The 23,285-nt window shown below is 46.1% G+C and overlaps 1 protein-coding gene across 1 annotated transcript in view; it reads left to right on the top strand.

The window, feature by feature from the left end:
* COL23A1 (collagen type XXIII alpha 1 chain) overlaps positions 1 to 23,285 on the top strand; it is a 322,912-nt gene that overhangs the window by 3,730 nt on the left and 295,897 nt on the right. The window contains exon 2 of the mRNA XM_055302599.1: positions 21,173 to 21,239. Within this exon, the coding sequence (XP_055158574.1) occupies positions 21,173 to 21,239 (67 nt within the window). The remainder of the gene's footprint in view (positions 1 to 21,172; positions 21,240 to 23,285) is intronic.

Below are 23,285 nucleotides of genomic sequence, written 5' to 3'. Positions count from 1 at the left end.
CAGTCTTGGAATCCCATGGAACCATAGGAGATGGAGGGTCAGTTGTAGTGACATTTGTTTCCTTGACATTTCCTGGCTCTCAGACCAAAAAGTTTCTTTCCAGTGACTTCCTGGCATGCTCACTTTCCCTTTATTCTTTCCTTCTTCTTCTTGTTGTGTTTTTTGTTTTCGTGGAGGTGGGGGAACAATTTGGGAGAGCTTTATGAATACAGCAACTTGTTTAGGAAAAGGCGAAAGATTAATGCAATCTGAAGAGAAACCAGAGTATAAAAACATAGCAGCGTGTGGGTGGCTCAGTCGGTTGAGTGGCTGACTCTTGGTTTCAGCTCAGGGCATGATCTCAGGGTCATGAGATCAAGCCCCACATCGGGCTCCATGCTCAGCAGAGTCTGCTTCTTCCTCTCCCTCTACCCGTTCACCTATTTATGCTCATTCTCTCTCAAATAAATAAATAAACAAATCTTTAAAAAAAATAGCAGCATGCTTAGGATGAGCCAGCTGTCAGGGCATTCTTCTTACAAACACATTTTGGAAATGTTAATCAGACATTTACATTACTGGTTTTGAAGATTTGCAGCATGGCTCCCAAAGTTGGATCGTCCACAAATGGAATGAATTTATCCCAGCTGGCAGAGAAGGGCTCCCGTCCTGCCATTTGCCAGCTGGTGTCATCTCACCTCTTCAACTTCCTGGGCGGCAGCTTCCTGTTTCCTAATGTGAGGCTCACAAGGACCTGTGTAGTGACAAGCAAATAAAATAATATAGAGGATAGTGTTGGTCAGTGAATGTGCTTTTGATGGTGAGTAGCAGAATACCTGAGGGTGGTGGCTTAAACAGTACAGCCATTGAATTGTCTTGCATAACCAGAGGAGCCTGGAAGTTAGTTAGCAGTTCTGGGTTAGTCCTGCAACTTGGGCACCATTGGGGGCCAGGCCAGTGTCTGCCATTCTCTTGGCTTTTCCTCATGGTTTCAAAATGGCTGCCGTAGCGCCAAGCTGGTGTCTTCATACAAGAGTAACCAAGGTAGAAGGCAGGGGGGCAGGAAAAAAGTTATCTTCTCAGTAGGCTTTCTCTTTTTCTTGAGTCAGAGAGGGGAAGCTCCCAGCACCTCTCAGGAGACATCCTGGATGGCCATCAACCAGAGCCAAGGCCCCCAATTGCCATCATCCTGTCACTTGCAAGGTAATGGGGTTGCCACAGGAGGCTTGGACCAATCTTGATTCCTCCCCTGAGGCTGGGCACATTGCCACTGGAAGAGAATGGTGGCTTTGTTAGGAAGGAGGACTGGGAATGTTTTGGGGAGCAACCAGCAGTGTCGGTGCTGGAATATTTCCCCAGAGAAGAATAGGGGCATGCGGGGGCCGGTCATCCACCAGCCCACCACGGTTTTCATAACCACACCCCCTTTGAGAATGCTCCTCAGCCACAAAATTTCTCTTTTCCTCAAGGTCAGGTCTCCAGCTCTGCCTCCAGCCAGAGTCAAAGGCAAGGTTGGTGTGTCCGGGGATTGTCTCCAGCACAACCCCCTTCTTTATGGGGTATGGTCTTTACCCCTTAAGTGGTTGCTCTTCTGACCCCACAGTGACTGGCTGGGCTGACCTCCATCCTGGGATGGCACTCTGGGGTCCCACTTTCCAGCTTTTTCCCACATTGCAGCGGACACAGGGAATGGGAATGCCTGTGTCACCCTGCAGTAGGTGGGAGAGGCTGGTCAGGTTGGAGAAACTGGTTCAGCTGCTCCCAGGACAAGAAGATCACTACACCCAAACTCGTGTAGGGAGCCCTGTATCCATCAGGTGTGCCCAGACAGCTCTCTTCTTCATCCTCCTTTACCTCTGGCCGTGGTCTCCGTGGCTTTTCTCGGCAGTTATATGTCACCATGGCCCGGGATTCCCTTCTAGCATGTGTACACTAGTAACCGTGGTCCCCAGAGCAGGATGTCCCCTTTACCCTCATGAGCATCATCTCATTAGATTCAGCCTTTCTACATGACTTTGGATTCTTGCACTTTTTTAAAAATAGATTTTATTTAGTCATGAGAGATACAGAGAGAGGTAGAGACATAGGCAGAGGGAGAAGCAGGCTCCCTGTGGGGAGCCCGATGCAGAACTCGATCCCAGGACCCTGGGATCGTGATCTGAGCCAAAGGCAGATGCTCAACCACAGAGCCACCCAAGTGCCCCTCTCAGAGGTCTTTTTAATAAGGTCACTAATCCCATCATAAGGTTCCACCCTTGTGGCCTAATCACCTCCCAAAGGCCCCATCAGCTAATAACATATTGAGGATTAGATTTCAACATAGGGGTAAACTCTGGGCACTGAATCCCCTGCCCTTCCCCTGCAGGGCCCCAGAGGGTTTTGGTATAATCCTACACCTTCAGAAATGCCCTCTCCTTTACCAGATTTCTACACATTTCTCCCTCTCCCCAAATTAATTCTAACCCCCACTATGACACATCGATAGATGTTGCTGGGAAATGGAGTTCTTTCAAAGCTGCTCTCTGCAAGGCAGGTACAGACCCTTTTGTCTTTGCCTCCTGCCATGCTCATTGGCTCTCCAGCTGCCACAGCTGCTGAGCTGTGGCCACCTCCATATCCAGGGTGTTGGACCCAGTGTTGGGCAGCAGCATGCCAGTTGGACTACCCTTCCCTTTCCTCCTTTTCTTAAAAACCAAACCAAACCAAAATATGTGTTGCTTTAACATGATTAATGTTATTGATAAGCCCACCACCCTGAAACAAGGCCTATTTAACATTTTGCATAATCTCATCCAGTCTTTAATCTTTAGACAGATTTACACCTACCCAGTGCTAACCACAGAGTGTGCACCATTTATACCTTCCTTGTATGCATTTTAGCCTTCTATCAAAAACGTCTTTCCAGGTTCTGCACAATCTTTATGGTCATGTTTCACTACTGCATCTGATCCCATAAATGTAATCTGTACCTTTCTATCAAAACAGAATCTAGGCCTCCTTCAGATTTTTGTTGGCACAGAATGTGGCACAGCCAGTAGTTTCATGGGGCAAGTTTCTTCCTTCTGTTGTTCTGTAGGATGTAAGTAACTGCCTAAAGAGGAACATCTTTAGGGCTTTTTTCTGTTTTGTTTTGATTTTAGAATATCCAAATTTGTCCAGACCATGCTCGTTTATCCTCCTGTGGTATTCCAAAATTGTATTGTTGTGAAGTCATGCTTCAGATTTTATGATGGGCAGCATGGAGTCTGATCTTTTGGTTGAATTTTAATTTCATTTGGGGTTGTTGTTGCTGTAAGCAAAAGGCAATTATAAAGAAAACCTTGAAACAAGATATGGAGGGGCACCTGGGTGGCTCAGACGGTCAAGCTTCTGCCTTGGGCTCGATCCCAGGGGCATGATCCCGGGGTCCTGGGATCCAGCTCTGCGTCGGGCTCCCTGCTCAGTGGGGAGTCTGCTTCTCCCTCTGCCCCTCACCCCCACTCTTGCTCTCTCTCTCTCTAATACATAAATAAATAAAATCTTTTAAAGAAAATGAGATATAGAAAAATTGAAGATACATCTCAGAATTAGGCTCATTTTTTTGGTGTGGTGCCAACCCCTTTCTGGAGCAGTGTTTGGCAGGGCCAGGCATTGCCCTCAGTGTGTGGCTGTACCTCCTCTCTAACTCTGTGAACACATGTAATTTGGTTCGGGAGTGCTCTCTGGAGGCCACACACGAGCTCCAGCTCCTTCCTGGTTCGATTTTCTCCACGTGCAGGATCAGGATTAATCTTTAATTGTTGACACAGGCACTCAAAAAACATCCCTTCATCATATCCGGAAACATACTTCAGGACTAAGCACGAATCGTTGGGAGATAAAATAAGTTCACAGATGTAGTTTTAGAGAAAGGCATGTCAGTGCGCTCCTAGAAGCTACAGGGGAGATGATTGAGTGCCTCTCTGAGGCACACCCGGGCAGAGGGTTCACATGTGCATCTTCAGGGTGTTTCTAAAAGGCCTCACCCCAGTCTTCCACCCCCACCCCCTGGCAAGTGGGCTGCACCCTTCTAGAAGGGGCAGCGACTGGCCCCAGGTGTCAGCGATTACCTGAACCCAAGGGACCTGACTCCTAGTCCTGAGCCCTTTCACCCTCCTGGCTGCAGTAGCAGCTTTTTTCTGCCAGTAAGGACATCCTCCAGGCCTGACAGATGTGCAGGTGGCAGGGAGTGCTTTAGCTTTAAGTAGACCAGAGTTCGTGCCCCAGCTCTGCCATTTCCCAGGCTTGTAACTTCAGATAAATGACTGCTTTTCCAAACCTCTGTTTGCCCATCTGTTTTTTTTTTTTAAATATTTTATTTATTTAAAAAGAGACAGAATCGGGGAGGAGCAGAGGGAGAGGGACAAGCAGACTCTGTGCTGAGCCTGGAGCCTATGCAGGGCTTGATCCCAGGACTTTGATTATGACCTGAACCAAAACCAAGAGTCAGATGCTCAACTGACTGAGCCATCCGGGTGCACCTCTGCCCATCTGTTAAATGAGGATTATAGTACTTGCCTCATGAGGTTTCTATGGGGATTACATAACCTAATATGCCCCAAGTACCCCAGACATCATACACATGGTGCACATGGCTGTTCTTCTTAGAGGCTCTCTTTGCATGAATCCAGAAGACATGTGTCTGTCTGTTTGCAAATTGGAGAGGAGGCCCCATGGTCCTTTTTATTTTTTAAAATAGATTTAATTTATTTATTCATGAGAGGCACAGAGAGAGAGGCAGAGACCCAGGCAGAGAAAGAAGCAGGTTCCCTGTGGGGAATCCGATGTGGGACTCGATTCCAGGACCCTGGGATCACGACCTGAGCTGAAGGCAGAAGCTCAGCCACTGAGCCACCCAGGCGTCCCCCCACGGTCCCTTTAGCGCTGGCATCCTGCCGGCTTCTAAAGGCCACACGGACATGGAAAAGGTATTAACATGGGTCCAGACTCTGAGTCAGTGACGGGAAATGGGACTGCAGAAAAAAAAGCAGGGACCGGATTGCCTTCATCCCTCCATTTATTCCTCCCATCCCATTTCTCTTTAGGCGGAATGAGACTGTTTTCATCTAGACAAGAAAAATTCATGTTTATGACCAGAATAAAAACCTGATTTATTCACAAGAATTATGAGATGGATTTCTCATTGCAAAAGGGCACCCAAACACCTAATAAATTTACTTTAAGTAATAAGTCTGTTCTTGTGGTTATGCAACATGGCACGAACACCCCCAAATGCTCGTGATTAACCTGATGGATTAGAGGCCTCACACACATCTGCTTCAAGGCACATTGGTAAAATGAGAAAATCTTTATTTTTTTGATGTAGCCGCAAAATCGGGTGGTGGGGGAGGAGGAGGAACGTGCTTTCAAATGACTGATTTCAGCTTCTAAAATGAACTTTGCCTCCAACTTTGAATTGTGAAACAAGTCATAAAGCAATTACAGTGATTTCTGGGATTTTTAGGAGACAGCTGAAATAAAAGCTACTCCGCTCAGGGCTGGCCAGGAGGATCATCACACAAAAAACCCGCAGTCTGTCCACTGATTGAACGGTGCCCTTTTGTGTGTGGTGTGCGAGCTGCCGTCATCCATGGCATCTTCTTTTCTGCCCTGTCAACTTGTCCTGCGGTCAAGTGGAAGGGTGAGTTTGTGTGGCAGTTGGACTGGAGTATGGGGACTGTGTGAGGATGAGCCGCTGGGAGGTGTGGAGGGCACAAGACTGTGTGCATGTAGTGTGTAAGCACATGAGAGCAAGTGTGGGTGCATGTGAGTGTGCACGTACCTTCGAGCGTGTGCCTATAGATGCATGGGTGTGACTGTGTGCCTAGGTGTGCGAATGGGCCTGCGTGTCCCCTGCCGCCACCCCAGGTCCTCCTGAAGGCCCCTTTCTCTGGGCCCTCAGGGCTCATGCGTAGTCTCCAGCATTGCAAAATCTAAGCTGAGTCTGGAGCTGCTCCTAAACTGGCCACAGCGGCCTAGGACCAAGGAGTTGCCTCTTCAGCGCCCCTACTTCTCCACTGGAAAAGGAGTGATAGTGTCCGCTCCACCCTGTTTCCCTGAGGATAAAGTGATGCTCACATCTCAGGACGATGAGTGAGATGTCACGTCGCGCCCTTACTCCCCGCTCTGCTGATCCTGACAGTGGGTGGCTGCCAAGAGTGTTAATTAACATCCAGTGCCAGGGCTCTTTCTGGGGCGATTCCTCCTCCTCCTCCTTCCTCTCCCCCTCCAACCCCCCTCTTCCCCCTCCTCCTTGTCCCCCTCCTCCTCCCCTCCTCCTCCCCCTCCTCCTCCCACCTGTAGCCAGGCTCACACCTAGGGCTTTGCAGAGGCAGCTGGGGTGTTTGGGAGACCCCCTCTGTCTTTATGTGCTTAGGCTGCCGTACAAAGTGGAGCGTAAACCACAGAAGTTAATTTCCTCGCAGTTGTAGAATCTGGAAGCCAGAGGTCAAGGTGTCGGCTGGGGTGGCCTCTCCAGAGGCCTCTCCCCGGCTTGCATGTGAGCATGCCCTCCCTGCATCTTCTCGTGGTCCTCCCTCTGTGTGTCAGTGTCCTTGTTGCCTCTTCTAGAAGGACATCGGTCACATGACATTGGAGCCACTTTAGTTGGATCGCATTTGGGCTTAATCACCTCTTTAAAGACCTAGTCTCCAGGGACATCTGGGTGGCTCAGCGGTTGAGCGTCTCCCTTTGGCCCAGGGCATGATCCCAGTGTCCTGGGATCGAGTCCCACATCAGGCTCCCCGCGAGGAGCCTGCTTCTCTCCATCTGCCTGTGTCTCTGCCTGTCTGTGTCTTTCATGAAAACATAAATAAAATCTTAAAAATTTTAAACACCACGTCTCCAAGTACAGTCTCGTTCTGAGGTCCTGGGTTCGAACCTCAACACGTGGACTCTGGGAGAACACGAGTGCGCCCGACGTGGTCGAATCCAACGCACACCAGGAGAAACCACGGGCGCTCCCTGTGGACAAGACTGAGTGGCCAGGCTCATGGGAAGCAGGCCACATCGGGTGGGGATGTGGCAGGGCTTGGCTTGGCGACCGGGCCGCTGGGGAAGGCTGGCTGCAGTGTGAGGAGGCCTGGAGGCCTCAAGGCCTGCCTGGGGGGCCTCCTCGAGGGTTCTCCTTGACCTCTTGAAAGCCATGCTGGAGCCTGTCCACTCACCACCCAGGGCCACGCGTGGGATTTCCTCCTGTCAGCCCCGTGCGGTGAATCTGGATTCTGACAAGAAGGGATGTGTGTCTTTTTGAACAATCATAAATTGGGGTGGGAATTAAAGATGGCTCAGGAACTGCATTCTGTTGCCACACTAAACAGTTCAGAGCATGCCAGCATGTTTCAGGACTGAGCGGGGACCCTAAGGAAATACATTCCCGTGTGGTTTGGGGCACACTCAGTGTGCCAGTGGGAGTCACTAAGGAAACTCCAGGTGCTTTAGAGAAAGGTTTCTAGCTCCTGCCACATGCCAGGGTTGGGCTAGGCACTTTCTCTGACTGTCTTCCCTTGACTTTACTGGCATTTACCTGGCCCCCTGGTGGAACCCCCTTCCCCATGGGATAAAGTGATGCCTTCTGACCCCAGGACCCTGCTCCACCACCCCATGGGTGCCATGCCTGTGGGAGCCCAGGCTGGGGTGTTTTTGTTTGTTTGATTTTTTTTAGGTATATTTGATACATAATGAACTCCAAATATTTTAAAATTACAATTTGATACCTTGTGACCATGTGTGTAATTGTGAAACCATCTCCACAACCAAGGTAGTGAATATAGCCATAACCCTTAAAAGTTTTGTCTGCCACCTTGAATTATGTCCCTTCCCACCTGCTACCCAGGTATTGCTGATTTCTCTCACTATTGATTCATCTTTTTTTTTTAAGGATTTTTATATGAATAGAATGACACAAAGTGACTTTTAAAAATTATTTTATAAAAAAAAATAAAAAAATAAAAAAAAATGAAAATTATTTTATTTTATTTTCCAGGGGGTAGGATGCCTGGTTTCCTTTGCTCAGTATAATTATTGAGAGATTCATTGATATTTTTGCATCTTTTATTAGTTCATTCTTTTTCTTTTTTTAAAGATTTTATTTATTTATTCAGAGAGAGAGAGAGGCAGAGACACAGGCAGAGGGAGAAGCAGGCTCCATGATGCAGGGAGCCCATTGTGGGACTCGATCCTGGGTCTCCAGGATCACACCCTGGGCTGAAGGCAGCGCTAAACCACTGGGTCACCCAGGCTTCCCAGTTCATTCTTTTTCATTACCAAGTGTTGTTTCATCAAATAGAGAGGCCACCATTTGTTTATCCCCTCACCTGTTTATGGACATTTGGGTTGCTTCCATTTTGGGGTGAGTACAAATAAAGCCGCCGTTAACATTTGTGTACAGGTCTTTGTATGGACACACGCTTTCGTGTCTCTTGGACATTCATACCTTGGAATGAAATGGTTGATTGTCTGATAGGTGTGTGATTAGCTTTTCAAGAAGCTGCCCAGCTGTTGTGCAAAGCCACTGTATCATTTTACATTCCCACCAGCAACATAAATAGAATGAGAGTTCAATTTATCCATGTAATATGTCCTTTTCACTCTGGCTTCTTTTAACATTCTCTCTTGATTGCTGGTTTTAAGCAATTCAAAGGTGATATGCCTTAGTGCGATTTTTGTTGTGTTTATTGTGCTTGAGTTCTCCTGAGATTCTTGGATCTGTGGGTTTATAGTTCAAGTCAAACTTTCAACAGTGTTTGGGACACCTGGATGACTCAGGTGGAGCATCTGCCTTCGGCTCAGGTCAGATCTGGGGGTCCTGGGATTGAGTCCTGCATCGGCTCCCCACAGGGAGCCTGCTTCTCCCTCTGCCTATGTCTCTGCCTCTCTCTCTCTGTGTCTCTCATGAATAAATAAAAGCTTTAAAAAAAAAACAACCTTTGAACCTCATTGCTTCACATTTTTTGCTCTCTTCTCTCTCTGTCCCCCAATTTGGAGGCTCTGCCTATATATGCACTTGAAGAACCAAAGTTCACTCATGCTCTTCTTTTTCTTCTTTTCTTTTTCATTCTTTCCTTTGTGTTCATTTTGGATAATTTTTACTGCCATCTTCAGTTCACTAATCTTCTCTTCTGCAGTGTCTAATCTTCATCAATCCCCTCTGCCCTGTGTTTCACCTCAGACATAGTATTTTTCACTCTGGAATTTCAGTGTAGGTATTTCAGTAGCTTTGACACCACTATGGAACTCCCTGAACGTGTACCATGTAGTTACAGTCCTTGTTTTATGGTCCATGAGGGCTGATACTAACATCTGTGCAGTTGTTGGTCTTTCAGTGCACTGATTTTCCTGCTTATTATGGGGCCTGTTTTCCTGCTGGTAATTTCTTATTAGACATTGGACATTACGAATTTTACCTCATTTCTGTAGATTTTCTTTTTTTTTAAATTTTTTTATCTTATGATAGTCACAGAGAGAGAGAGAGAGAGGCAGAGACACAGGCAGAGTGAGAAGCAGGCTCCATGCACCGGGAGCCCGATATGGGATTCGATCCCGGGTCTCCAGGATCGCGCCCTGGGCCAAAGGCAGGCGCCAAACCGCTGTGCCACCCAGGGATCCCTCATTTCTGTAGATTTTCATGAGCTTTGTTGTATTAGAGTTGTTTGGAAATAGCTGGATCCTTTGGGTATTGTTTTTAGGATCCATTAGGTGGGACCAGAGTCATGTGTAGTCTAGAACTGATTACTCCCTGTGTCTGAGGCAAGACCCTTCTTGGTGCTCTACTTAGTGATTTATGAGTGTGAATGAGGGTTTTAACTATCTGTCTGTGGGAATGGGCACCCTTCCTGGCCCTGTGTAAGAGCTAGATTCTGTTCTCTGCATCCTTTGGGTGGTTCTTCCCCTGGGCTAGGTCATTGCCTCCCACATGTGCTATTCAGTGCTCCATAGAACATCTGCAAAGAACCCTCACAGAGCTCTGGTTCTCTGAGGTCCTTTGCTCTGCAGCCCCAGCTGCCTGGCATCCCTGGACTCCTAGGTCCATCTCTTTTTTAAAAAATTTTTATTTTATTTAACTTCAGTTAACTAACATACAGTGTATTAGTTTCAGAGGTAGAGTTCAGTGATTCATCAGTTGTATGTAACACCCAGTGCGCGTTACATCACATGCCCTCCTTAATGCCCATCACCAATTATCCCATCCCCCACCCACCTCCCCTCCAGCAACCATTGGTTGTTTCCTAGAGTTAAGTGTCTCTTATGGTTTGTCTCCCTCTCTGATTTTGTCTTGTTTTATTTTTCCCTCCCTTCCCCTTTGATCCTTTGTTTTGTTTTTTAAATTCCACATATGGGTGAAATAATATGATAATTGTCTTATTTCACTTAGCATAATGCCCTCTAGTTCTATCCATGTATCCTTGTTGTTACAAATGGTAAGATTTCATTTTTCTGATGGCTGAGTAGTATTCCATTATGTATATGTGTATATATATATATATATATGTATATATATATCCATATCACCTCTTCTTTATCCATTCATCTGTCGATGGACAGCTGAACTCTTCCCATAGTTTGGCTCTTGTAGACATTCCAACTCCATCTCTTCAACCTCAGAAGGCTGCCAGGCCCCATGTCTGTTTCCCTGCCCTGTGCCACAGCCTAGAAACTCTCCCCAGCCAGGAAGCTGGAGCTGTTGTTCTCTGTCTGAGATCACTCTCCTTTCCTGCTTGGTATCAATGTCTTCAAAACCTGTGTCTCCTATGCTTTATTTGCAGATTTTGTTTTGTTTTGTTTTAGTTTTTGGTGGTGTTGTTTTATGCAGGAGGATAAATATAGTTGCTGCTACTCCACCTTGCCCAGAAGTAGAAATTCAAGATGCAGCTTTTAAAATTTTTTGGAATAATTTTAGATTTATTTATTTATTTATTTATTTATTTTATTTTATTTTATTTTATTTTTTAATTTATGATAGTCACAGAGAGAGAGAGAGAGAGAGAGAGGCCGAGACATAGGCAGAGGGAGAAGCAGGCTCCATGCACCGGGAGCCTGACATGGGATTCGATCCCGGGTCTCCAGGATCACGCCCTGGGCCAAAGGCAGGCGCCAAACAGCTGCGCCACCCAGGGATCCCTATTTATTTATTTTTAAGGGTTTTATTTATTTATTCATGAGAGACACAGAGAGAAAGGCAGAGACACAGGCAGAGGGAGAAACAGACTCCTTGCAGGGAGCCCCATGGGGGACTCAATCCCCAGACCTGGGATCTGGGATAACACCCTGAGTTGAAGGCAGATGTTCAGCCACTGAGCCACCCAGGCATCCCCAATTTTTAGATTTATAGGAAAACATACTTACATATGTACCTAAATGTAGCACAGTCATCAAAAGTTAGAAATTAATTCTGATACCTTTTTCTAGCAGGCAGAGTTCTAGGACAACTCTCAGGATTCCAACCGCTTGGTGTACATACTTTGTGTGATCCCCTCCCCTTGAGTGTAGGCAGATCCTGTGATTATGATGGGATCACTCCCGTGACTGAGTTACCAATCAGTTGACTGAGTTCATTACAACGCTTATTGTTGATGGGGCTTACATAAGCGGTGAGTCCTTAGAAGGGACTGGGCCCTTCCTGAAGTCAGAGGGAAAGCATGAGAGGGTGTGTGGAGGGGGCCATATGTCAAGGAACTGTGAGTGACCTTTAGAGCAGCCTCTGTCTGGGAGCCAGCAAGAGATTGGGGCTCACAGAGAACAAGAAAGCACGTGAGCTTGAAAGAAGACCCGAATTCTGGAAAGAAACACCTAACTGGTGCATTGATTTCAGCCTCAGGAAACCATGAGCAGAGAACCAAACTTGTCTATATCCAGACCTTTGACCATGGAAACCATAGTAAATATGTGCTGTTTATTCTGCTGATTTTGTGACAATTTGTCACACAGCAATTGAAAACTAATACATTAAAAAAAAAAAGGAAAAAGAAAACTAGTACAATTACTACTAACTAAAAAGGACCAGGTCAGATTCCTTAGTAACAATATCCCACTATTAATCTAGCAAGATCTCAACCAAGAGTAATGTGAGGACCAGCATGAAGCCATGGGTCCATTCCCACGACCTCCAATTTTTCTTTTTAAGATTTTACTTATTTATTTATTTATTAGAGAGAGAGAGAGAGAGTGAGAGGGAGAGATAATGTGTGCACAAGCAGGGGGGGTGAGTGGCAGAGGGAGAAGCAGGCTCTCCACTGAGTGGAGAGTCCAATGTGGGGCTTGATCCCAGGACCTTGATCCAAAGGCAGATGCTTAACCAACTTAGCTACCCAGGTGCCCCCACCACCTCTAATTTTTAAGATGATTTTATTGTTATTTTTTTATTTTTAAAGTTTTGTTTATTTATTCATGACAGAGAGAAAGAGGCACAGAGACACAGGCAGAGGGAGAAGCAGGCACAAAGAGCCTGATGTGGGACTCGATTCCGGGACTCTGGGATCTCACTCTGAGCTGAAGGCAGATGCTCAACCACTGAGCCACCCAGGCATCCTTTAAGATGATTTTAATACAGCCATATTGTGTCTTGGTTGGAGATGGTTAGAATCTTCAACAACAATAGATCTCTCATATGAGAAAATATTTGCAAATCATATATCTGATAAGGATGTAGTATCCAGAAAACATAAAGAATTCTTATAGCTCAACAACAAAAAGACAAAGGACTCAAAGTAAAAATGGGCAAAAGACTTGAACAGACATTTCTTCAAACAAAATATGCAAATGATTAGCAAGCAGATGAAAAGATGCTCAACATCATTAGTCATTAGGGATGTACAGATCAAAAATCACAATGAGATACCATTCTGCACCCACTAGGGTCTGTTGATGAAGATGGGAAGAAATTGGAACCTTCATACATTGCTGGTGGGAATATAAATTGGCTCAGCCACTGTGGAGAAGTTTTGTGGGTACTCAAAACATAATATATGGACTTACCTATGACCCAAGAATTCGACTCCTACGTATATACCCAGAAGAACTGAAAACAGGTACACCAACAAATACATACACTTGTGTTCACAACTGACCTGTTCACAATAGCCAAAAGGTGGACACAGCCCAAATGTTCAGCAGGTGAATGGATAAACCAGTTGTGGTATAGACACATGATGCAGTTTTATTCAGCCATTAAAAGGAATGAGGCCCTGATATGTGCTACAGAATAGATGAATCTCCATGACACTATGTGAAAGAAACCAGATATGAAAGGTGATTCATTATGTAATTCTGTTTCAGAATACATGAATCCATAGAGACAGAAAGATTGGTGGCTGCCAGGGACTCAGAGGGAGGAATAGGGAGCAGCTGCTTAGTGGGTACAGGATTTCCTTTTGGAGTCATGATAATGTTTTGGAGCTAGATAGAGGGAGCTAGATAAAGGGGTGGTTGCGCAAGCCACCAACTGTTCACTTTTATGCTGTGTGAATTTCACCTTAATTAAAAAAATAGATGTGTTATAGAAAATAGCAAAGCTGTATGGGTATTAAGGGGTATTAATGGGGTATTAAGGGACTTTGTGATTTCTTTCTTACCCATTTTTAAAAAGTAAGTATTAGTGGGTATTAAGGGACTTTGTGATTTCTTTCTTACCCATTTTTAAAAAGTAAACTCCAGGGATGCCTGGGTGGCTCAGTGGTTGAGTGTCTGCCTTCGGCTCAGGACATGATCCTGGGGTCCTGGGATCGAGTCTCACATCAGGATCCCCACAGGGAGCCTGCTTCTACCTCTGCCTGTGTTTCTGCCTCTCTCTCAGAGTCTCTCATGAATAACAATAATAATAAATCTAAAAAATAAAAAGTGAACTCCAGACTTTATTCAGATCTCCCTAGTTTTCCCTCTAAAGTCCCTTTCCTATTCCAGAATTCCACCTAGGACACCACATTGTGTTCTGTTGTCATGTCTTCTTGGTCTCTGATCTGTGACAGTTTCTCAGTCTTTCCTTGTTTTTCATTTATTTATTTATTTATTTATTTATTTATTTATTTATTTATTTATGATAGTCACACACACACACACACACACACAGAGAGAGAGAGAGAGAGAGGCAGAGACACAGGCAGAGGGAGAAGCAGGCTCCATGCACCGGGAGCCCGACGTGGGATTCGATCCCGGGTCTCCAGGATCGCGCCCTGGGCCAAAGGCAGGCGCCAAACTGCTGCGCCACCCAGGGATCCCATCTTTCCTTGTTTTTCATGACTTTGACAATTTTTGGAAAGCCTGGCCAGGTATTTTTTAGAATGTCCCTCAGTTTGGGCTGCTCTTGTGACTAGACTGGGTTACAAGGGCTTGGGAAGCATAGCACTAAGGTGGATTGCCATTATTATGGCATCGTGTCAGGGGTCTGTTATGTCACATAACCCATCATGAGTGACATTAACCTTGATCACTTGGTTAAAGTAGTATCTTCCTGGTTTCCACATTATAGAGTCACTATTTTTCCTTTCTCTGCTTTTAGGAAGTAAGTCTAGCCTTTACTCAAGAAGAAGGGAATCTAGCTGCACCTCCTGGAGAGGGCAGTTATTTACATTTATTATTGGACATTCTTCTATAGGGAATATTTCTCTTTTCTTCCCACTTATTTATTCAGTCATTTATATCAGTATGGACTTCTGGGTTTCTAACTTATTCTTTGGGTTATAATCCCATACTGCATTATTTATTTTATTGCCTCAGTTGTTTAAGCTTTGGCTATTCTGAGCCCTTTTGGGTTGGTTTTGTGTTTCTTTGACATATTCTTCCCTTACCTCCTTTTTGCAAAAAGAACTTCCTTACTTTCTGTCACTGCAAGGTACTCCCTCTTATATATTTCCTGCCCTGGGCCTAGAATCAGCCATTTCTCCAAGGAGCTCTGGTTCCTTTTCTTGGAGAATGGTATTTAGAAACCAAGATTCTGGTGCTGGGTGTGCTTGCTGCTTCCAGGATGTCATTGGTTATAGGCCTTGTCTGCAGACAGCTAGCATAAATATGCATGAATAGTCACTCCCCTATGTGCACATACCCATGATTATTTCTGTATGTCTCTTCCTGTGTACGTTAGTTGTGACCTCATAGTGGTGTCTGACTGACGCAGCACTACACAATTCATTCCATCTTTGTCCCGTTGTGTGTTTAGAACATCTTTCCTGGAAGGGCCTCACAGGGTGGGCAAGGCTGGGGCAGCTCACCACTGCCCAGCTCAGAGACGTAGCACTCCTCCGCTGCACCCAAGGGCATGTGTACTCTAGGGTCGATGACGCCCCGAGCACCATTCAGCTGCACCGCGAAGGAGGCTGGCTGGTTCACCCTGAGCCCCGTCAAGGGAGAAGCCTGGCTCTCATCAGCTATAACTTATTTGCGTACCTGTTCAACCCTAATATGTATGTAAAGTACTTTCAAAATTGCTAACCTGTACTCCTGTGAGAAATGACTTTACCTCCTAGAGTATAGCATTTCTATATGGTTCCTTTTGTGTTCAGCCTGATAGTCCTCAACCAAAACACTAGTTTTGTAAAGTTGCTTAGGTCAGGTACATGCTTTTCCCCACCACTAGTAGTAAGATTATGTTGAACAGTTTTAACATGGTTAGATTCATTTGTCACAGCCTACATTTCGTCCAGGGATTCTCTGACATCCTAGTTGATTTTTTTTTTAAGTTGTATCCATTAAAGTTCATTTTTGGTGAATTACAGCCTTACTGTTTTTCTTTTCTTTCTTTTTTTTTTTTTTAAGATTTTATTTGTTTGACAGAGAGAGAGCGCACAAGTAGGCAGAGCAGGACTTGACCCCAGGACCCTGAGATCATGACCTGAACTGAAGGCAGATGCTTCACTGACTGAGCCCCCCAGGCGCCCCCAGTCTTACTGTTTTTGACAAAAGCATAGACTCAAAAGCATGTGTGCAGCCCCTTGGTGCCATTCCAAACAGTTCTGTCAGAACTCACATTTTCTCCTGTGGTTCCTTCAACTTCGTGCCTCATACTCTTCAACCTTCAGCAACCCTTTTCATTTTGTAGGGGCCAGCTGTGCATTGCAACTTTTGGATTGTTTGTATTTATTTATTTATTTATTTATTTATTTATTTATTTATTTATTTAAGATTTTATTTATTTATTCATAGGGACACAGCTAGAGAGAGAGGCAGAGACACAGGCAGAGGGAGAAGCAGGCACCATGCAGAGAGCCCGACCTGGGACTCGATTCCAGGTCTCCAGGATCACGCCCTGGGCTGCAGGCGGCACTAAACCGCTGCACCACCAGGGCTGCCCGGATTGTTTGTTTTTAGATATGAAGATTGCTTGTAAGCGGAGGTTGTCTTGATTTGTGATTGGAGCTGGTTGACACCAGGATTTGGGTCCCACTCTGCTGCTTACATGACCCTCTGTAGTGTCAGTTTTCTCATCTGTAAATGGGCTTAATAATCGTCCCGGCCTCGGGGGTGTATTGGCAGGGCTAGATGAGGTAACAGCGGTTGGCACAGTGCCTGGCCTGTTATAAGTAATCAGTAACTCAGAAATCATACTTTGGATTTGTCATCCTCCTCATCTGAGGTATGAAAAAAAAGAATGTCAGAGGCTAGATCCTGCTGCCCTCTTGGGCTGCTGGTGGCAGTGCCCACGCACCCAGGAGCCCTTCCCTGTGGGAGCAGAGGGAGGGCAGAGGATTTGTGGCTGGAGCAGAGGGTCCTTTGGGGCTTCTGATGAGTACGTATTAGCAGGCGTGGTCCTGGAAGTGCAGCTCCCTGAGGGGATAGAATCACCTGTCATTCACCCGGCAGGGCTTCATTTTGGTTTTTCTTCTACTTTCAGGGTTTTGTTTTTGTTTTTTTTAACTGAGAAGATGGTGTGACAATACAGGGAGGACTTCTAAAGCATAAGGGAAGGGAGGGAAAAATAAAATTAAACGAAATCAGAGAGAGAGAAAGACAAACCAAAAGAGACTTTTAACCCTGGGAAACAAACTGAGGGTCGCTGGGTGGGGGTTGGGGGTGGGGGAGAGGGTAACTGGGGGACAGGCGTAAGGAGGGTACAAGATGTGAAGAGCACAGGGTGTTGTATGCCACCGACCTCTACCTCTGAAACTAATAATACACTATATGTTAATTAATTGAATTTAAATAAATTTTTTAAAATAGCTTAAAAGAAAAGAAGAAGTAAATCGCCATAATCCTGGCACCCAAGGGGGTTCATGTTTTGGTAGCTGCTGCCACCTCATGCCTGAATTTTTATACAGATGTTGGTCTTTTATTTATGGTACCATAAACCTTTTCTTTCTCCTTCCTATCACCTGATATTTCATGAAATAGAGGGGGGTTCACCACCCTTCTCTAAATCACTCCCACTATTTTGGGGCGCAAGTTCATCAGTATGGTTCTCTGCTCCTGCTAATTCTTATTTTCTTGAGATTTATTCCCTAGAGCAGGAATCTTCTGTCAAAGAGGATAAGGCATGTCTTTGTGGCTTTATTTGCAGCATTTTCCAGAAATAAACCGTGACATCCCTCTATGTATATTAATTTATATTTCATCAAAATGCAACCGTTCAAGGCTGTGATCAAACATCTGTCCAAGTGCCCTAGACTCGTGCTCCCAAGGTCATTAATAAATTTATCATTTGGAGCCCCTGGGTGCCTCAGTGGTTAAGCATCTGCTTTCAGCTCAGTTCATGATCCAGGGTCCTGGGATGGAGCCCCAGTTCAGGCTTCCTGCTCAGTGGGGAGCCTGCTTCTCCCTCTCTTTCCTGCTTGTGCTCTCTCTCGCTATCTCTGTCTTCCTCTCAGATAAATAAATAAAATCTTTAATAAATAAATAAATTTATTATCTAACAGTGTAGCTTTTCTGAGAACTGTGATTTTCCCTGAGGAGTGGTCCCTCCACCTCCCCCAGTTTCAAGTCCTCCTAGGTTCCCACTGGAGGGAACCAAGCTCCCCACCATCTCAGGGACTTTTCTCCAAGACTCCTCCTTTATTTACTTTTGGAGTTAGGACTTGTTTGCATATGTAAAACCGGGACCATATTGTTTGCAGATGCTCAGGGTGCTGCCAGATAATTGAATGCGGAAAAATGTTGGGGCCTTTAAATCGTTTTTACAAACCTGGACACAATAGAATATTTTCTTAGAATTCAAAAAGAGAAAGCAAAGCGTGGAAATAAAGATGGTGGGATTGGGTTTCTCATTCAAACATTTCACTTCGTGTTCACGGCAGGGGACATTTCAAACCCACACAAAGTTGGGGAGGAGGCATGGGGGGAACGGAGGGCAGGGCGCTAGCAGATAAAATTGCAGATTCACCCTTATGATCCAGAGAAACACACGCCTAGATGGAGTCAGAATAAGTGACCCAACAAAACCTTGATCCCATTGTGTCATGACCCCACCTACCAGCATTCACAATAAGGTGCTTTCCTGCCCCCACCACCCACCTCAATAGTGTCCTCTCTAGTTTTTTATTTTACAGTAAGAGCTGCTTGGAAATGATTGCACTTCCTATTAGTATTTGATAAAGCCTCCCTCCCTCCCTTTCAGGAGAGCGGCCCAGATGCGGTGGGCTGTGAAAAGCGAATTTTTTTTTTTTAAGCATGAAAAATGAAAATGCCTTTGTTTAAAACAAGGAAGTGAGTGGGCTTCTGGCCCGTCTAGCAATGATAAAAACAGATGAGAGTGTCTTGCACAAATTGACTGGCTTAACCCAGAAGGCTGGATTCGTTTGCTGTGTAAATTTTGCAATCTGTAATAGTATCCACAGATACAATGGGGGGGGGGGGGTCGGGGGAGTGAGTTCAGGAGATCCTGCTGGAGCCTGTATCCACATACCCGGGACAGCTCTGGGGTTCTGGTTCGGTGACCCTGGCCGGTAGCTGGTAGCCACTGCGGTGTGCCAGGGCCCAGGGCAACAAGGCCGGCCCAGCTAGGGATGATGCTGGGTGGGGGCCTAGGGCAGCTTGGGTGGGGGCAGGGGGTGCTCTGGAGGCTGGGGCTGGCTCTCGATGCTTCTAGGGTTGCTCTGGGCCAGGTGGATCAGAGTAGGAGTGAGTGGCAGGTAGGGGCCCTGTTGGGATCTGGGAGCCTGGGTCCAGAAGCCTAGCCAGGTTCTGATTTCTAGGGCAAGCTGAGGCTTTGGGGAGGCTGGGGAGGTGCAGTGAAGATGGTAAGTTAGGGCACCTCAAGGCAGTACCCTTGCACCCCCTGCCTGCCTATCCTGGAACTCCTACCATGCAGCCTCCACCACGGTGGGGGGGGGGTGCATTATGACACACCCCTGTGTTCCCCCAAAACTTGCAAACCTTTACCCCATCTCTGGTGGGTACCAGCCTCTGTGACTTATTGGTAAAATGAGGATGAGTCTGGCAGGAGCGGAGGTGGACCTTGGAAGTGCTTTGCAGGTGGCCAGAGCTCCTGGTCCTGGGCTGCCCCAGCCAGAGGCAGACAGGGCTTGGCCGGAATGCCACCTCCTGTGAAAATTGCAGGCTTGGTGGTCAGGCGCTCAAAACTGGGGGTGCTCTTCTCACCCCCTCCAAAGCAGTACTTTGTATAATGTTTTGGGGGCACCTGGCTGGCTCAGTCAATAGAGCATATGACTCTTGATCTCAGGGTTTTGAGTTCAAGTCCCACTGTGGGTACAAAGATTATGTTAAAAAAAAGTTAATGATGGTTTTATTTGCTTGCTGTACCATTTTCCAAGCTATTTTAAAATTTTATGTATTTATTCATTTATTTATTTTTATGAGGAAAGACTATATTTTTAAAAAAGATTTATGTATTTATTTTTATTTTTATTTTTTTATTTTATTTTTTTTTATTTTTATTTATTTATGATAGACATACAGAGAGAGAGACAGGCAGAGACACAGGCAGAGGGAGAAGCAGGCTCCATGCACCGGGAGCCCGACATGGGATTCGATCCCGGGTCTCCAGGATTGCGCCCTGGGCCAAAGGCAGGCGCCAAACCGCTGCGCCACCCAGGGATCCCCTGTATTTATTTTTAGAGAGAGGGAATGTGCATGAGTGGGAGGAGCAGAGGGAGAGAGAAACTCTCAAGCAGTCTCTGTGCCTACATGGGGCTCCATGTTACGACCCTGAGAGCACGACCTAAGCTGAAACCAAGAGTCAGACGTTTGACCCACTGGGCCCCCCAGGGGTCCCCAAGAAAAATAACATTTTTATGTTTTAATTTTCTGGTGGTGGTATCACATTTTGTCATTCCAATTCTCCTGGTTGGGATTTGCTTTGTTTTGCTTTTAGGGGGATTTTTATCATTATTATTATTTGTTTGCTTCCTAGGAAAACGTTAATACTTTACTTTTTCTTGTTAGGACTCAAGTCTTGGCTAGTTTTGGGATCATGGACCCCTCATTTCACTCTCCTAAACCTGGATTTGAATTTGGATTTGAATTTGAATCATTTCTTATTTATTTATTTTTTTTCCCAAGCTTGTTCCCTGCGTGCAAGGCAAGGACAGTGATCCGGGCCTCTCCGTTTATTTGGGCTGGCACATCAGGGGAGGATTATGCCAGAGCTGTGCTGTGAGTTAGCATAGTAGCGGAGCTGGGATGTTTGACCCTATTTCTGGAGTAATTCTTTTCCCTTCACCCAAATCTAGCACAGGGCCAGGCATGTGTAGAGATTCTTGTTAAACTGTACTCAGCCAAATTTTCTAGGCCAAGGATCCCTGCTGATAAGAAGGAAGAAAGATGTCCTCAGGGTGGATTAGGCCTGGGTCTGGGGTCTGAGGCCCACAAGCTGCAGGGTGGGGTGGGGGCTGCAGTGAGGGGGACCTGGGGCTGCCTGGGTTTGGATCCTATCTGAAGACCGAGGGCTGGCTGCCAAGGGCCAGGCTCCCTCTGCTGTGCCCTCCCCTTTTCATGCAGACTGCACGGTCACTTTGGCTTTTCTGGATTCCTATTTGAAAAATGTTGTAACAATGCAGAAACCTGGTGCCTTCTTTCCAGGGACTCCCAAGTGACTGTTGCACATTTATTTTTGCTTCTCTTCTCATCCTAAAATTTCCTGTAATGTTTAAGGACCTTGTAAAAAATGTGCTGGGCAATGCCACCCCTGGTGTAGATCTTTCCAATACATTGGTGTTTGCTGATTTTTCCACTTTTACCCCTCTCCACCCTCAAACTCATGCTTTCCCCCCCCCCCTCTGTTTTCTTTCTGGTTCAGAAGTTGGAAGGACTGGCCAAGCACCGGACAGTTCGGGAAGCACCGACAGCATGCATCTGCCCACCAGGTAAGTGGCTGTTGGATCCTTGCTGGTTCCTGACTTCCCAAGGCCCAGCCTCCTCTCTCCTGTCTGCTCAGAACTGCTGAAGACGTGGTCAAGATTTTCTCATTGGGTTTCAGGCTGTCTCTTGCACCTTGTGGACCATCCGGGCAGGGTGGGGTCTTTCTTCCTTTGTCTTCCTTGACCAGCTCACCAGTCAAGGATTCTAGCAAGGTTCACTGACCTGGTTTGATGAGGATGGTGATGTCAGGGTAGCAGCTAAGAGACTATTAGGAATGACTTATAATGAAGGCTTAGACACTAGGAAAGTGATAGCCATCCCATTTTAAAGCCAAAGAAACAGGCCTGGACCATCCTCACCATATTGACGTCATGACCCCAGCTCTATTTCAGACACAAGGGGGTGGGGGTGTGAAGGAGTAATCTGGTAAATATAGGCTTTTTTAGTTTTCATTTCTTTTGGTGGAGATAGAGGAAGGAAGATGGGAATGTGGTCTGAATGGTTCATATAGTCCTATCTCTCTTGGGTTCTGGTAGCATAACCAGGATGGCTGTGAATAACCAGGATTTCTGGATTCCCAGTCTGTGTGGCCAATCCCATGTCCTATCAGGTCTTCTGGTCATCCTCCTGGGAGCTTTGCATAGACCATCATTGAGAATTTAGATGTGTGGTGTTGCCCTGGTATTTTCAGGGTTAGAATTATCCTTATAGAACAGCATGTAGTACCCATGGATGAGTTGAAATTAGCAATACATCTTAGACTTCCCACCCGCAGGACAAGGAGCTTCCAGATCACAGGAGCTGAGCCCCGGGGCCATTGTCCTTGCTGTCACTCCATCCACTAGCCAAGTTGGCTTTTCCCAATCAACTTCAGCTGGTGGAGACACGAGGTTCTTTGAAAATGAGCGTCTATGTATTGGGAGATGCCTGGGGTTTTCTGCAGAGGTCGACTGCATGGTGTGAAAAGTCAGTCTCCCCAAGGCCCCGGCTGGAGAGGATTTTGTGGGCGAGCTTGAGTTCGTCTTTACTAGTACCTCCAGCATTTTAACAGGAGGAAAAAGGACATGACAACTAAGGACGAAACATCATTTGCAGATCAGGAAGTCAGACATTTGATTCAGTGGGGGAAAAAAACCCCATCAGATCCACAAATGAGCTTTTGGATGATCTGCAAAGTGCATAGAACAGGAATGATTCCTCTTGTGTCCTTTTGTATTTTCCCCCCTCCTCTTTCTGAGTGTTGTATGGATCAGTTCATGCGAGTTATATGGCTAAGTATTTTTTAAAGTGGGGGTCACAAGGCTTTTGTAGGATGTGAAATCATTCTAGGTGTGGCAGCCAGTGTTTTGAAATTTTGAACTAGCCATAGACTGGAATGAAAACATGTTGGATTGAAGTTTTCATTTGAGCTATTTATATTTGTAGTGTGTGACCCGGATGGTGATTGAAATGGGTTTCCTGCTATGCACTGCTGACCGGAAATTTGAAAGTCCCAAATAGAGATGATGAGGGGAGAGGGAGGAGGAGGTAGTGGTTGGGGGCAGGGGGTGCAGAGCTCCTGAAGAAATATGAATCTGCCACTTACTAACTATTAGGATCTTTATCTGAAATTGATAACAATATTGGAGTGGGCTCTGAAGCTTTTTTGAGGTCATAGAGAAAGTCAAAGCCCATGACCCCAGAGGCAGTCCTGTCACCTGCCTTCCCTTGAGTCCTGAGCCACCAAGAGAGGCCCCAAGAGGGTCCCTAGGGACAGAAAGGCTGGTCAGAACCCCCAGTTCTGCCTAGAGGAGGGCAGTGACCTCCTCTGCTCTTGGAGGGGGCCCTGCTGGCTGTCAGTACTGTGCTGCTCTTGTCCGAGGGACTCATGGCTGCTATCCAGCTGCCCTGGGAGGTTGTGCCCAGTATGGTCAGTGTGGCCAGGCCCTGATGGACACCTATGTCTACACTCGCTCTTTATCACCCTGTCTGCTTAAGCCAGAGGACTCACTTGAGACCTTTGGACCAGACACCTTCATCGGTGCAAACCCTGGAGACTGGAACGTTCTCCC

This window comes from Nyctereutes procyonoides, unplaced genomic scaffold (assembly GCF_905146905.1).
Source record: "Nyctereutes procyonoides isolate TBG_1078 unplaced genomic scaffold, NYPRO_anot_genome, whole genome shotgun sequence".
NCBI lineage: Eukaryota > Metazoa > Chordata > Mammalia > Carnivora > Canidae > Nyctereutes > Nyctereutes procyonoides.
The sequence above is the reverse complement of the archived record's forward strand: the minus strand, read 5'-3'. Positions and strand labels throughout refer to the sequence as shown.